The sequence below is a fragment of the Engystomops pustulosus genome, chromosome 1, assembly GCF_040894005.1.
Source record: "Engystomops pustulosus chromosome 1, aEngPut4.maternal, whole genome shotgun sequence".
NCBI classification, from domain to species: Eukaryota; Metazoa; Chordata; class Amphibia; order Anura; family Leptodactylidae; genus Engystomops; species Engystomops pustulosus.
In genome coordinates, this window is record NC_092411.1 from 224,591,702 (window position 1) to 224,606,375 (window position 14,674).

The following is a 14,674-nucleotide window of genomic DNA, read 5'->3' on the forward strand; positions in this document are numbered from 1 at the left end:
ATCGTTAAGTGGAGGACTTCCTGTACACAGTATATTTGTATGTGTTTATATTATAATATCAAATTATAAAGCTCTTTGATTCTTCAGTGATTTAACCCCTTAATGCTGAAGCCACTTTTCACCTTCCTGACACGGCCCATTTTTTCAAATCTGCCCTGTGTCACTAGAAGTGGTTATAACTTCGGAACGCTTTAACATATCCAAGTGACTTTAAAATTGTTTTCTCGTGACACATCATACTTCATGTTAGTTGAAAAATTTTGGTGGTATGTTTTGCATTTATTTATGAGAAAATCAGATATTTGGTGAAAATTTGGAAAAATGCTCGATTTTCAAACTTCAAAATGTTCTACTTTTTCCATACATAGTCATAACCGCAAAAATACTTAATGACTAACATCCACTGAATGTCTACTTTATGTGGACATGGTTTTTATGCATAGTCTTATTTTTGTAGGATGTTATGGGCCTTTGAACGTTAGGTGCGATTTTTCACATTTTCATAAAAAACGCAAAATCCTGCTATTGAGGGACCTGCTCAGGTTTCAAATCACTTTGAGAGACCTAAATAAAAGAAAACCCCATAAATTACCCCATTATAGAAACTAAACCCCTCAACGTACGTAAAACAACTTTTATGAAGTTTGTTAACCCTTTAATTGTTTTACAGGGGTTAAAACAAAATCGGATGCAATTTTGAAAGGGAAATTTTTTTGGCTAAATTAATGTGTTTTTCAAAAAATGTACAAATTTTCAGTGGATAAAATACCAAAACGCTCCACAAAATTTGATTCCCTATCCCTCCCGCGTATAACAATACCCCATATGTGGTGGTAACCTGCTGTATGGGTACACGCCAGGGCATCAAAGAGAAGCTGCGCCATTCAGAGCAGATTATGCATTGTCACTTTTTATTGGCTATACAATCTTTATTTTTTGGGGCAATTTGGACATAGAAGGGCTTATTTTTTGCGACATGAGATGCACTTTACAAATACTTCATTTTATTAGCTAATTGATGAGGTTTTATTAACTCTTGAATGTATGGGTGAAAAGAAAATTGTCAATTTTGGTTTACATTCTTTTTGTATTTTTTTGGGGGTCGTACACCATACACTAAAAATACTATATTATCTTTATTCTATAGGTCACTACGATTACAGTGATACCTCATTTATATAGTTTTTCATTTATTTTTACATTTTTACTGGATAAAAACTAATATAGAGGAAATCTCATTTGTTTTTGCATCACCATCTTTTCGGAGATGTAACTTTAATATTTTTTGGTTGACAGAGCTATTTTAGGGCTTATTTTTTACGTGTTGAGTTGTTCTTTTCAGTGGTACCATTTTGGCGCACATAACTTTTTTTTTGATCACTTTTTAGAACATTTTTGTGCAGAGATTTTATGAAAAATGTACATTTTTGGCGTGTTTTTCAGGTTTTGTTTTTACAGCATTCACCGAGAGGGTCTGAGTTATGTTTCTGAGTTATTGTACAGATTGTTACGGACACGGCGATACCAAATATGTGGGGGTTTTTTGGAGATTTTGTGTTTTTCTCACTTTATTGCATGTGTATAAGGAATATTTGTGTTTAAGGGACTTTAACTTTTATTAATTCTTTTTATTCAAAAATGTTTTTGTTTTTAACTTTTTTATTTACTTTTACAGGTAAGCTTGAAGAAGCGATCCACTGATCGCTTGTTCAAGCTATTCTTCACATTACACAGTGTAATACACTGCGCATGCTCAGTGTGTTACAGCTGGGTCCTGTCACAAGGCACGGACCCGGCTACAGGACGGAGATCGCGCAGCCCTGGGCACCGGCAGTCCCGGGGCTGCGATCGGAACAGCGGACCGCCCCGGTAAGCGCCGCGGGGGGGTTTGATTCACTTTAAATTCCCCCTAACACGCCGCGGTCAGCGAGACTGTGGCGTGTTAGGGGTTAACACCCGCGATCGGAGAAATTTCCAATCGCGGATGTTAGAGGCAGGTGTCGGCTATAATATATAGCTGACACCCGCAGCTTCTGGCCCCGACTCCGTTCAGGAGCCAGGGCCAGAAGCATGACGTAATAGTACTGCATTTTGAGGGAACGCACCTCCCGCGATGCAGTACTATTACGTCAAATGTCGGGAAGGGGTTAAGATTACTTTCTTCCTTAACCCTTTAATGACCTGGCCCTTTTTGTGTTTTCACTTCCATTTTTCAGTCCCCACCTTCAAAAATCTCAACTTTTTTTTTTATTTTTACTATTTTTGACTCCCCAAGGTACTTTAACCCTAGGTTGTCTGATCGGCTCTATCATATACTGCCATACTCATTAATTAAATGAAAGGGTTAAAACGAGGCAGCGCTGTGTCTTTGGAAGACGCGAGGCTGTCATGGCGATGGATCGCTGCTCCCCGATAATGTCACAGGGAGCGACTATCCTCGACAAGATTCTTTGCCCATGTGCCGCCATCTGCTTTGAAGCTGCGGCAGCGTTGCCAGGGGTGCCCGGGGCTGTGCGATCTCCTTCCTGTAACCGGGTCCGTGCCTTCTGACAGGACCCGGCTGTAACACACTGAGCATGCGCAGCATGCTCAGTGTGTTACATTACACAGTGTAATACATCTGTATTACACTGTGTAATGTGAAGAATAGCTTGAACAAGCGATCAGTGGATCGCTTCTTCAAGCTTACCTGTAAAAGTAAATAAAAAAGTTAAAAACATTAAGTAAAAACATTGTGTCAATTTTACATTCATGACACGACCAGTGACATCATCGGAGGTCCTTCAACCTTCTAAGAATAGCAAACCGTACCCATGTATGTGATTACATGAAATCACAGCAACCTCCATGGAAGATGGAGAGGAGTAGAGGTCCATGGAGGCTCCTATGACTTCATGTGATCAGATACATGCATGGGGTACAGTTCCCTATTATTAAGAGACGAAAGGACCTGAGATGATGTAACATGACATGAACTGTGACCAGTGAGAAGGCATGGGGAGGATTAGTTGGGAGGGGCCAGCCAAGATGCACACGCCCCTCTGATGCCAGGTAATAAAAGATGAAAGGTGATTTATGTGGATGTAAGCTAAACCATTTTTAGCTAAAAGAAGGGTGTCCGTAAAAGAATAGGGCTCTATAGGAACCAGTCACTGTCTGTATATGTGCAAAGGTGGTGACCGGTTCCCTTTAAAGGAAATCTACTATTTGCTTTTATGAATTATGCTGTAGCTACACTGATGCAGGAACATATCTTGTTTAATCCCTGAACTGAGTTGTTTTGCTAAAAAAATTAAGATAATAAGGCTCGGTCGCTCCTGTGGCTGTCCCGGCGCTTCTCCTCTTACCCTAATAATTATGCACTGCTTCAGAGAATGTTGTATTTACTGTATTGTCTATGACGCACAGACATAATCAGTCCCTGTACCATCCCCCAGCTAAGGTTGGGGGATGTCATCCAGCTAAGGTTGATTAGTCCTGTCTGGACAGTTTAGGAAGTTCAGTGTAATGTGTTTGTAATGTACTCAGCTATTCTGCACCCAGCAGAATGATTTTTATCATTGTTTTTTAAGCAAAATCACTTTGTTCAGGGATTAAACAAGATATGTTTCTGCATCAGCGTAGCTACAGCATTCTTCACTTCAAAAAATGTAATGTTATTGATGTCCCACCAATGCTAAACTGTCTCCATCCTGAAAGGCTTAATGTATTTGCTTACTTTTTACATTTCCCTTTTTTCCCCCAAAAAACTCTCAGATCCGACTTAACACATGAAATACTCAGAAGCAGAATTTATCAGTTATCAATAATTAGCAGACTTTTTGGTGTGTGTAAAATGATTGCAAGTGATGGAATTGGACTGATGACTTCCCAGTCACCTGCTTGTTAGTGCCAATCTGTGAATTCTTGGGGAGAAATGCTGGTTTTGTTGTCTTCGCCCCTCCGCTGCTAGAGGCAGGAGTCCCCCCACCCCTCCTGCATTAAATCATACTGGATGATCCGCAAGCACTGTTATTTCCACTTCCATTGTGTCTGCTTCCTGTTGGTCAAAGGTTATAAGGATGGGGTACTGCATGGAGATGGAAAGCTTACAGGAAAGAAAGCCTGCCTTGCATGTTTAAACTCTCTTCACTCACAAGCTTTTACATCATTTTTGGATTCTGCTGGCCAAACAAAGGTAATTTGCTATCTCCACCCCCTTCCCTTTGTGTTTGCGCTTTGCTTTGAGCAGAAGCAATGTTCACACTGAGGATGTTGCTGCTATAGGACGAAAAGGGATTTTGAGACGATGCTTGTCCTGTTGCATGAATGAAAGCTGCTTTTCATCTGTCTACTCTTAACTCTCTGCTTACCAGATTGGCTGTAATGCATTTCTACTGAAGACTTCCACCACGTCCCTTTCAGAAGAGCCTTAACCATTTGTTTTGCACACCGGTACATGATAATACAGGTTATGTAAGAAAATTGCTGTAGCTGGAGAAGAGGGCAATTGAATGGGCTCCACCCTTGCTTTGTATTTCTCGCTATGCTGTCTTTCAGTACTGTGTTGTGTGGGTTTTTTGTTAGGTACATGTGATTGTTGTATTCAGTTTATTATAAAAATATCTGTGTTTTCATTTTTTATAGCAAATAGATTTTATTACAGCACTTTGTTTTTATTCAGAGCTCATAGTTTAGTTAAATCAATCGGTATTCTTGCACAACGACTGCAAAATCCCTTGAACTCCACAAGCCATGTGCGTGTTTGGAAAGGGGTAACTTATGTAAAGTAAAAAACACTTTGAATAAAAAAAAATGCACTTTTCTGCTCTTAACCCACCAGGATGCATTGCTGCAGTTGTAATCATTTCATGTCTCCCATCATTGAGCCATCATGACAGTAAATATAGTTATCACATGGCCAATGATTGGCTACAGGGGTCACATGCTGGCTCACCATAAACTGGAACCAGGATGCCCACTGCATTGCTGGGGAAAAGAAGATATAATTAAGGTCCAGTAGTAATATACTTTACACCACCCCAGTAAACAAGTGGCATCATGCATGTTGATGTGTGTGATGCTCCCAATCGACAGTTCTTATGATTTCATTTCCACAGGCATGCTTGTTTCGACATTCCTGATTTGTTGTGGAATACTTTTACATGTGGTTTGTGAGATCCCATTCATACAAATTTTAAAGTGTTTTTTAATTTTTTTTATTATTATTATTAGTATTATTATTATTATTTTACTACATATCTTAGGAATGCCATGAATCTTAAAACATATAATGCCTGTTTAAGCATGACAAATCCCTGTTTGGCTTTTAAAGTGCACCAAAACTTTAAGCGACGAAAAAGTGCAGACGATGGTAGACGTTTTAATATAGTTTTATTAAAGAGATGTTCATGTGTCCTTTTCACCCTTCGCCCTTATGCATGCAGTTTAAGTGAATCGGGTTTCTGACCCCATACACCACTGACAGTTGAGAGTTTAATATCCGTGCCAGAAGACTTTAAGGGGTTTTGCAATGAAAGAAAATTCTCAAATCTCAACCTCCTTGTGATAACGCAATAAAGATCATTTTTAACAATGTACTTCATAATTTTACTTAGTTTTATTTATTTTTTGTAGCTTCTATCACTGGTCAGTGCAAAATTACAGGCTGTGGGCAGGGACTCTCTAAGCAGACACAGTACTTTGTACTTTGAGCTCACTAGCCTCAACACGCTCTGCGGTGGGGTGGGGGGCTGCTCTTCTGGGGAATCTGGGGACGGCATCAGCCCTGGCCAGCTCTGTAGGGTGGGTCTAGCTCCAGCGTTAGCCCCGGGGCAATCTATGAGGATTCGAGCGCCGGCGTCAACCCCGGTCTGCTCTATAGGTAAAGCCAATGAAAAAGTTGTGCACCACTTGTTATATAGATTAGGTAATATTACTTTAATGGTCCCAAGTTGCAACAGTAGCCACAAAAAGCCCTCTAGCTTTTTTGTATTAATGGACGTTTATTAGATCATTAATAGATGTTATATATAATTTATATATGTATTACTGAAAATTTCATACTCCGATAAAAATACTCCTCAAAAATGGTGAGAGGTGTATTATTTTCTTTTCTGAAAAATGATAGTGCGACTCTACAGACTCCTGGGAGGGGATGCTGCTCCTCCCTGCTCACATCGGAGGTGGTCATGTGACAGAGCTCTGTATGTAGCAGAGCTGTATGTGTTCCAAGACTGGATACAGATGTCTCCTGCACAGAATTGTGAGGAACAAGATCTCCCCTGTTCCCCATCAGTCCCTTCATCCCAGTCTTTCACTGTCTCTCTTTGCACCTCATGCTGCTCTCCCTCCCCCACCTTGTCATTGGGATTGTGCACTGTAAAGTGAAGCTATTAACCCTTAGTGTTCACACAGTACAGGCTTTAGACTGCATGTGACTGGTTTGCTTGGATTTCTTCCACTTATTCGTGTTCCCTGCTGCCTATGCAGTGTTCTTTGTATTTACTTGAGGGAAACCAAATGGATATAATGCTTAATTACTTTGAGAGAGAACACAAGACATCCTGGGATCTGTGGGCAAGCTAACTGACCTCAGCTTGAGGGCATAGACAAAAAACTAGTCATCGTTCTGTTTGTTTTTAAAGGGGGAATCGCATATAATTTGGTAAAATCATTATAACTTTACTGTTAGGCTTTAAGCAATGACTTTGTTAGAATACATCACTCATTCAGCTGTATACCACTTTCATGTGGCAGCTGAGGAACAGTGAACAGGATGTCTAGAGTGGAATAAAGCAAACCCTTTGGATGAGAGAACATTTTTTTTTTTTTTTTACTCTAAAATCTCTAATTCTCTATGGCTGTCTCATGGACTACTCTAGCTTTGCTTAGTACCCAAATTGTCTTTTGATGGCCGGTGGAAGAGGGTGACAAGTCTGATACAGTTTATCTTACTTCCTTGTGCTCTTGCTTCATGGAGGGGCATTATAATGATGTAATGCATTTGTGAGCTTTCAGCTTGGCTTCATAGTTTGGAGAGATTTATTCCTGACTTACCAGTAATGTGCCTTTCTGTAACAGAGAGCCCCATAGCCAACAGCTAGCCAGTCTTATATTTGATACCAGAATCGGTGGTTCTTTTGTCTATAATTTTAGTGGAAAAGGCTCTCCTGGAGTGAAGCCTGTTTTATTTTAGGCCACATATTTTTCTATTTTTATTTTTAAATTTCACAAATCTTTCAACAAATGTATGCTGATCATGGTTAATATAGTGAACTTGATAATAACTTAATACTTACCGAAACTAACTTACCCACTAACTTACCCACTAATTATTCAACTTGCTGTCCACTTTCAAGAAATCTCTTTCAGAAATGACACCTGCAGAAATTGTCAAGAGGATAATATTTAGTCGAGACCTAAATGTATGTCATGGTGCAGGAAGAGGTTAAAGAAACTTCCAAATTCACCATTAATGATATATTGCACAGTATTCCTTTAACTTTAACTGTAAATTTAGAAAAAAAAGTTTTGCATACATTAGTCTATTTACATACCACAAGCCTTATGATTACTGTACTTTTCTGTGTATGCAGCAAAGCTAAAGTTAGATGCAACAGCAAAAAGTAATTTTGCTGCTGGTGACAATAGTTTGAAAAACAGGAAATGTTATCCAAATGTGCATGAGGAACAGATGATCAGGATGGTGGTTAGTGGAGTGGAAACTTCCATTCAGCCTGTTTTTTCCTTATTTTGTTCAGTTGTAGATCAGTTTTACTTCCTGGAAAACCTTTTCCTAAAGTGTAAATGAACATATTTCATTGATTTGCATTTGCTTTGTCATCAGTGCCCCGCTGCCCCAACCGCATGTTCACAGAAGTGATATGTAATGAATAACGTGGAACATGTTACATATTACAAGACATTACAAGACTATGATAAGTCATAGTCTTGGCTTCCATTAGTTAGGTAGCAACTGCCAGATTTACTGCTTTCCAAGTGTTGTGTGTGTCCTGGGAGATCATTCCGGGTGAGCACTTCTCTAGAAAATTGTATAATACTTCATAGTGCTTCATATTGGGAAGTTGTTGAGAAGCATCCCTACTAAGGCTGAATTCATAAGGTGCGTTTGAACTTTGTTTTGAAGCGTAATTCAGATGCATCGTAGAGGGACTTGTCCCCATTGCAGGTGTATTTCAGAACAAGAACCAGTCGTTTTGCATTTTTTTAAAATTCAGTGGAAATGCATTTATGATTGTTTTTTGAGATGCACTTCAAAAGGCAATTCAAACGCAAGGCATGATTGTGGTATCCTTTTTATCAAGGATTCTTGCACAGATTACACAAAGGGTAGCCACCCAAGTCCCAGATTATCATGCTAACATGAATACAAAAATAAATAAAAATAAACAGGAATTGATTGCAACTTTATTGCCATATTTATGGGGAATAGGGCAATCACTGCTACAAGAGCTACAAATTGGAGCCAATTTCTTGAGGTCTATAGGGAGTTTTCTAGGAATGCTCCGTGTAGATATAGATGATTGTATATCTTATTTACTCCTCCTGTTAGTAGTTGATATACTGATAGGTATCTTGGGTATCCTATGTTGTAACCCAATATGGGATATAAACTCTGTCTATTAAGCCTAGTGGCCAGAGTGAGAACGGCAAGATGCACTCCTATTAAATGTCAACATAAAAACATGGTTAAAAATTAGGTCATTCTCTGGTGACAACTTCCCTTCAAGTCTATTCTGTAACAGACGGGGAAGATCTCTGCTGCAGTCCTGTATAAATATGTCACATCCAAAAATAGAAGTGCTCTAAGAATGTGAGATATTCTCCAATAACAAAGAGTAATTTATGTGGAGTTTTGTGCAATCTGCTAAAAACAGAGGCACTTTTGTCCTGTGCTTAGCATGGCTGCTGATGTCAGTTTGCTTGTCTGGCATTAAGCTTTTTGCTACTACTAAACTCTTCTTTGTACTCGCAGCCAGAAGACCTTTGTATATGGCCTATTAAAGTGCGCAGTTAGTAAATTGCTCCCCCCCCCCACCCCCCCGATTCTTGTTTAATCTGTGCCAGTCCCTATGAGTGATTCACTTACTGAAAGCAACAAACATAAAGAGTAGCAGGTGCTTATATACTAAAGTTAGCAGTGTACTTATGTACTGCGCAAAGCAATTAGACATCTGACGGAAGCACAAAGCCAACAAGAGTCATTATGATGAGTAATCTAAACTATTCAGACATAATTTTTTTGGGTAAGGGGAAATTGAGGATGTGTTAAAAAGGATGACTATTTTGGAATGAAGTGACATGTTTGGCCTCTGACACCAATTCAAAACATTTTTGTGTTATTAAATTCTATCGTTTTCTTGTCCCCGGGTCTATATATAGTGGCAGCATTTCAAACCGGAATGAATTTTCTGAACTTTTAAGATTCCTCTGCTGAATTCTTTGAGGAAGTCATTTTAATAAACTAGAACATAAATGGAGAGGAAGCTCTAAAAATCTTTAGCAATTTTCACTAAGCTGCTGTAGACCTGTTAGGGTGTGGTCACATAAGGCATTTACATTTAGAAACACAATGCAGTGTAAACGCCAGGGGGCGCTGCCCGACTGCAAATGCATGCGATTAGTAATAAGTAGGGGTATTTTTCATTGTTTACATACAAAACACTGGATGCTCTTTAACCTCTTCCCGCTCAGCGTCCGATATATCGGACGCTGAGCTCAGTGACTTAGCGCTCAGCGTCCGATATATCGGACGCTGAGCTGATGCCGGTTTGGCTCAAGATCTGAGCCGAACCGGCATCGGGAAAGACGGGGTGCCGGCTGTGACTGATAGCCGGCACCCCAGTGTAACACCCGCGATCGGAGTTGTCTCCGATCGCGGGTGCTTAACCCGTTAAATGCCGCGGTCAGCGCGACCGCAGCATCTCACATGTATCTGGGGGGTCTTTCCCCCACGATCGGCCCCCCCGAACCGTTTTCGGGGTGCGCCGATCGTTGCTATAGTAACTCTGGGGTCCGATCTGGACCCCAGAGTTACCTGCAAGAATTGCCAGTAAGATGGCGTCTGTGACGTCATCTTACTGGCATAGTGCCAGCCTATGCAAGTGTATAGGCTGACACTGATAATACTCTGCAATACATGAGTATTGCAGAATATTATCATGAAGAAGCAATCAGAAGATTGCTTCTTCATGTCCCATGGTATAAAAGTGAAAAAGTAAAAAAAAAAATGTTATTCAATAAAAAAATAAAGTAATAAATCACTAAAAATGCCCAAAACCCCCAAAACATATAAAGAGACATATAACTAAAAAAAAAAGTCTAAATCATAACACAAACCCCACATATATAGTATCACCGCGTCCGTAACAACCCGTAGAATAAAAGTAAATCATTATTGAACCCCCACGATAAACGCCGTAAAAAAAAACTGCTATAAACCTTCCAAAAATTATGATTTTTAGCTATTCAATCCCACAAAAAATGCTATAAAATGCGATCAAAAAACCATGTGTACTCCGACATGATACTGGTGCAAAGTACAACATGTCCCGCAAAAAACAAGCCATCAACCAGCTCCGTAGCCAAAAAAGTAACAATGTTATGCCACTTGGAAGACGGCAATACATAAATGATAGATTTTTCCCCACATTAGGGTTTTGTTTGACAAATTTAGTAAAACGTAAGAAAATATATTCAAGTCTGGTATCCCCGTAATCGTATCAACCCATAGAATAAAGATAACATGATTATTAGTCTATACGGTGAACACCAAAAAAAAAAAGAGTAAAAAATCCAGTACAGAATTGATGCTTTTCTACTCCTGCCCTCAAAAAAAGTTCCTAAATTTTCAACAATAGGTGATACCAACCCCAAAATGGTAACAATGGAAAAAGCATCTCATCCCGCAAAAAAAATGGCATCACATGGCCCCAATAACGCAAAAGCGAAAATTTTATAGCCTTCAAAAGGGGCCAATGAGGAAACTAAAATCCTGGCAGCTGCAGGGCGCTCCTTCCCTTCTGCGTCTCGCTGTGCGCCCATAAAACAAGTCACGGCCACATGTGGGGGGTCTTTGTACTCAGGAGAAATTGCAGAACAAATTGTATGGTGGGTTTTCTCTTTTTATATTTTGGAAATGTGTAAATATTAGGGCTAAATGAACGTATAAGGGAACAATTTGACCATTCTAAATTTCACCTCCATTTTGATTCAATTACTATGAAGATCTCAAGGGGTTAACAATCTTCGTAAAAGCGGTTTCTGATAGTTTGAGGGGTGCAGATTTGAAAATGGGTTGGTTATATACGGGGGTTTTGATGCTAAATATGTAAAATTTCATTCCAAACTGTATTTATCCCCAAAATAGTCAATTCTGAAAATCCGGAAAAGCGATATTCTTTTTGTAAGCCGCGTGACATCAAAATAAATTATCCAGACATATCAAAAATTATGAAAATGTAAAGTAGACAAATGGGAAATGTTATTCAGCAACTTATTTAGGTGGTAAATCTATCTGCCTGGAAACGCAATGATTTTGAATTTCGAAAATGGCAAATTTTTCAAAAAATTTATCATATTTTCTTTTTTTTTGTAAATAAACGCAAAACTTATCAGCCAAAATTTACCACTAAAATGAAGTACAACATGTGGGGAAAAAACAATCTCAGAATCGTTTTGATAAGTAACAGTGTTCAAAAGTTATAACCATATAAAGCGACGCAGGTCAGAATCCAAAAAATCGGGCTGAGCCTTAACCTGCAAAATGGCTGCGTCCTTAAGGGGTTAACGGTCGGATACGTTTCCGGGGAAATGAATACGTTATTTCTAAATGCAATGTAGACACCCTGTGTAACTGCACCCTAAAAATGGTGGTTCAATGGAAAAAAAAACACTCAGGTTTATAAATGAAATAAAACCTAAAACTAAAGAGGGCTGTAAAATGTGCTAAATGTCTCTGCCTTAACTGTGGGTTAGAACCCAAGTATTGCATGGAAACCACCCTACCCATGTGTGATCTTAAAGGGTTATTCTTGGAATATGAACATTGATACAAAAACCCATAATGCTGTAAGTAAATGAACTCCACAAAATTCAATGTCATTAATCATAAAATGTAGATTAAATAATTTGCCTTTTATGATTCACAAAATGTTATGGGCTTTCTAAAGTAGGCAGAGTTGTCGCCAAGATGGCTGCCATCTACAACTCCCATGATCCCTTAGTTCTCAGTAACTCCTCCTCCCTCTTATGCTCTGCACCCAGTGATGAGGTAACAGACTGTCCTGCCCTGTTACCATAGTAATGTGTAACTGCCATCACTGCACATTCCCTCACTGAGATGGGTCTTGCCACAACACTGGTCATACTGGATGCACTGCAAACAACTCACTGTAGCCAAACATAGTGATGATCACATGACCTGCCCAGGCACAGCAGGACATGTGATGTGGGCATGTGACCAGCGCCCATCTTCTGTTGTGTGCCTCCTCCACAGAGAAAAAATCACAAGACTGTTTAAATGGCCTGAAGCATCTAAATTCTTCATTACAGTGTATGTACACATCATTTTTCTTCCATGGGGAGCAGAATTTGAATTAAAAACTAATTTACATATTATCTTATTTTAATGACCCATTTGAATATGAATAATGCTTATTCCTGGAATAACTTCACCCATTAGCCAATTCCATTCTATTTCCCCAGAACTTAACCTCCTGCTGCTAACAATGATATTGCTGCACAGACAAACTTCTCCCCTTTTCCTGTGTAAGGGTGCATGTACACGAACATGTGCCCACACAGCTACGGCCGGTCTGGCACACGTCGGTGCACTGGAGAGGAGGAGAAGTGATTGCTGCTCGCCCCTCTCCTCTCCATAGAGAATACTGGTGCTCTATCTTCTATGCGGCCATGCCACGGTACGGTGAGTAAACGGTGTGCACACCGTACCGAGCCCGGGCGCCATAGACAACTATATGTCCCACATACGTTCGTGGGCATGGACCCTAAGGCCGTCTGTGCATGAATGTGTGCAGCCTGTGTAAACGGACCATTATATTGACCTGATTCCACAGGCTGAACACATTGAACAGTCCTCATGTCCTGTGCAATGTGTTCAGGCAGCATAAAGGGGACTGGCATTGTTTGCCATGTAAAATTACTTTGGGATGATTTTTCATCCTACTGAATTCTTATAATTCTATGTTTTGATCTTGGTGTAGAACATTTTTGTGAAATCTTGTTATGTGACAGGATTTGTATAGTTGACGTCTGTGTTCTTTCCCTTTAGGCATGGAAGCGGAGGTGGTTTGTGCTTCGAAGCGGGCGTTTAACTGGCGATCCTGATGTGCTCGAATACTACAAAAATGACCATGCCAAGAAGCCTATTCGTATTATTGACTTGAACCTTTGTGAACAAGTTGATGCTGGACTGGTTTTCCCCAAAAAAGAATTTGAACATAGTTATATTTTTGATATAAAAACTATTGATCGGATATTTTATTTGGTAGCCGAAAGTGAAGAGGAAATGAATCGGTGGGTTCGAAGCATATGTGACATCTGCGGTTTCAACCCCACTGAAGAGGGTAAGACTATATAAATGAACTTATGTTTTTCAGATGGCATAATTGTTACGTGTAAAGTCAGTCTCTGTGTAATGTTGGCTGTAGTGGTATTATAGTAGCATGAAAGTGAATGTGATGTGGAGATTGTAATTTACAGCAGACCACCCTATTTAAAAATGGGCAGTCTGCTGAGATCTCACTGCGTAATAATGATGTCCCTTTTCTGCCACGACTTTGTGAATCTGTCTGCTCCAAAATTCTGTTGAGTTACTATTATTTTTGTTGCACAGACCTTTTGTCAGTCCTCCTTTTCATAAGAAACCCCTCTTTTGTTGACATTCTTCTGGTGCAAATTACAACAGAATTGATAAATCTTCCCCACTATAAGTAAACCGCTTTTATTTGATGCAGTTTTGCATAAATTTTTTTTTCCATATGAAAATCTTCTGTGTGTGCAGTTTACTTAAAGGGAACCTGTCAACTATTTTTACCCCACTAAACTAGCAGCCCCCTCCAGATCACTGCCCCCATAACGGACATGTTAGTTAGACTTAGTTGGGTAGATTGTTTTGTCTGTATGAGCATGAATATTCAGTTGTATTACTGATGTATCATTTAATATATTCTTGCAGCTTGTGTCTACAGAAGACCAGAAAAATTGTGGGAAATGTATTAATGTGTCAGTCTTTAGACCAGTACATAGTAGACAGTTCTCTGCTGCTCCAGATTAATTATCCAGCATCAGACACAAGGATTAATTTGGAGCAGTATAAGACTGGTGAGTGGTACTTTGCACCTCATTTTAGTTGGTCTAGTTAGCTGCACCACAATGTTGAGTTTTCTGGCAGACTGATTATTTCTTTTGCAGACACACCCCCTTTTACTGCGGACAAGCCCCTTTTTTGCAGGAGTCTTAAAACGGCCTTAAATTGCCCTAAAATCTTCAGCAAAAATGGCATATAGCATTTCAGGTTCATATCACACCAGTTTTCTGGTGTAGACAGATTAATAATAATTCTTTATATAGCACACACAGATAACACAGCGCTGCACAAAGCTGTCAAATTGGTTCCTGTTCCCATGGGGCTCACAGTCTAAACAACCTA

The 14,674-nt window shown here is 39.6% G+C and overlaps 1 protein-coding gene across 7 annotated transcripts in view; it reads left to right on the forward strand.

The window, feature by feature from the left end:
* GAB1 (GRB2 associated binding protein 1) overlaps nt 1-14,674 on the forward strand; it is a 77,695-nt gene that overhangs the window by 28,968 nt on the left and 34,053 nt on the right. For 4 of the 7 annotated variants that reach the window (XM_072119728.1, XM_072119753.1, XM_072119737.1 and 1 more), the window contains exons 1-2: nt 3,980-4,177; nt 13,295-13,589. In XM_072119728.1, coding sequence (XP_071975829.1) covers nt 3,995-4,177; nt 13,295-13,589 — 478 coding nt within the window. In that variant the 5' untranslated portion in view covers nt 3,980-3,994. Of the gene's footprint in view, nt 1-3,979; nt 4,178-13,294; nt 13,590-14,674 lie in introns of those variants that run through there. The other 3 variants (XM_072119746.1, XM_072119760.1, XM_072119777.1) reach the window with 1 other exon arrangement.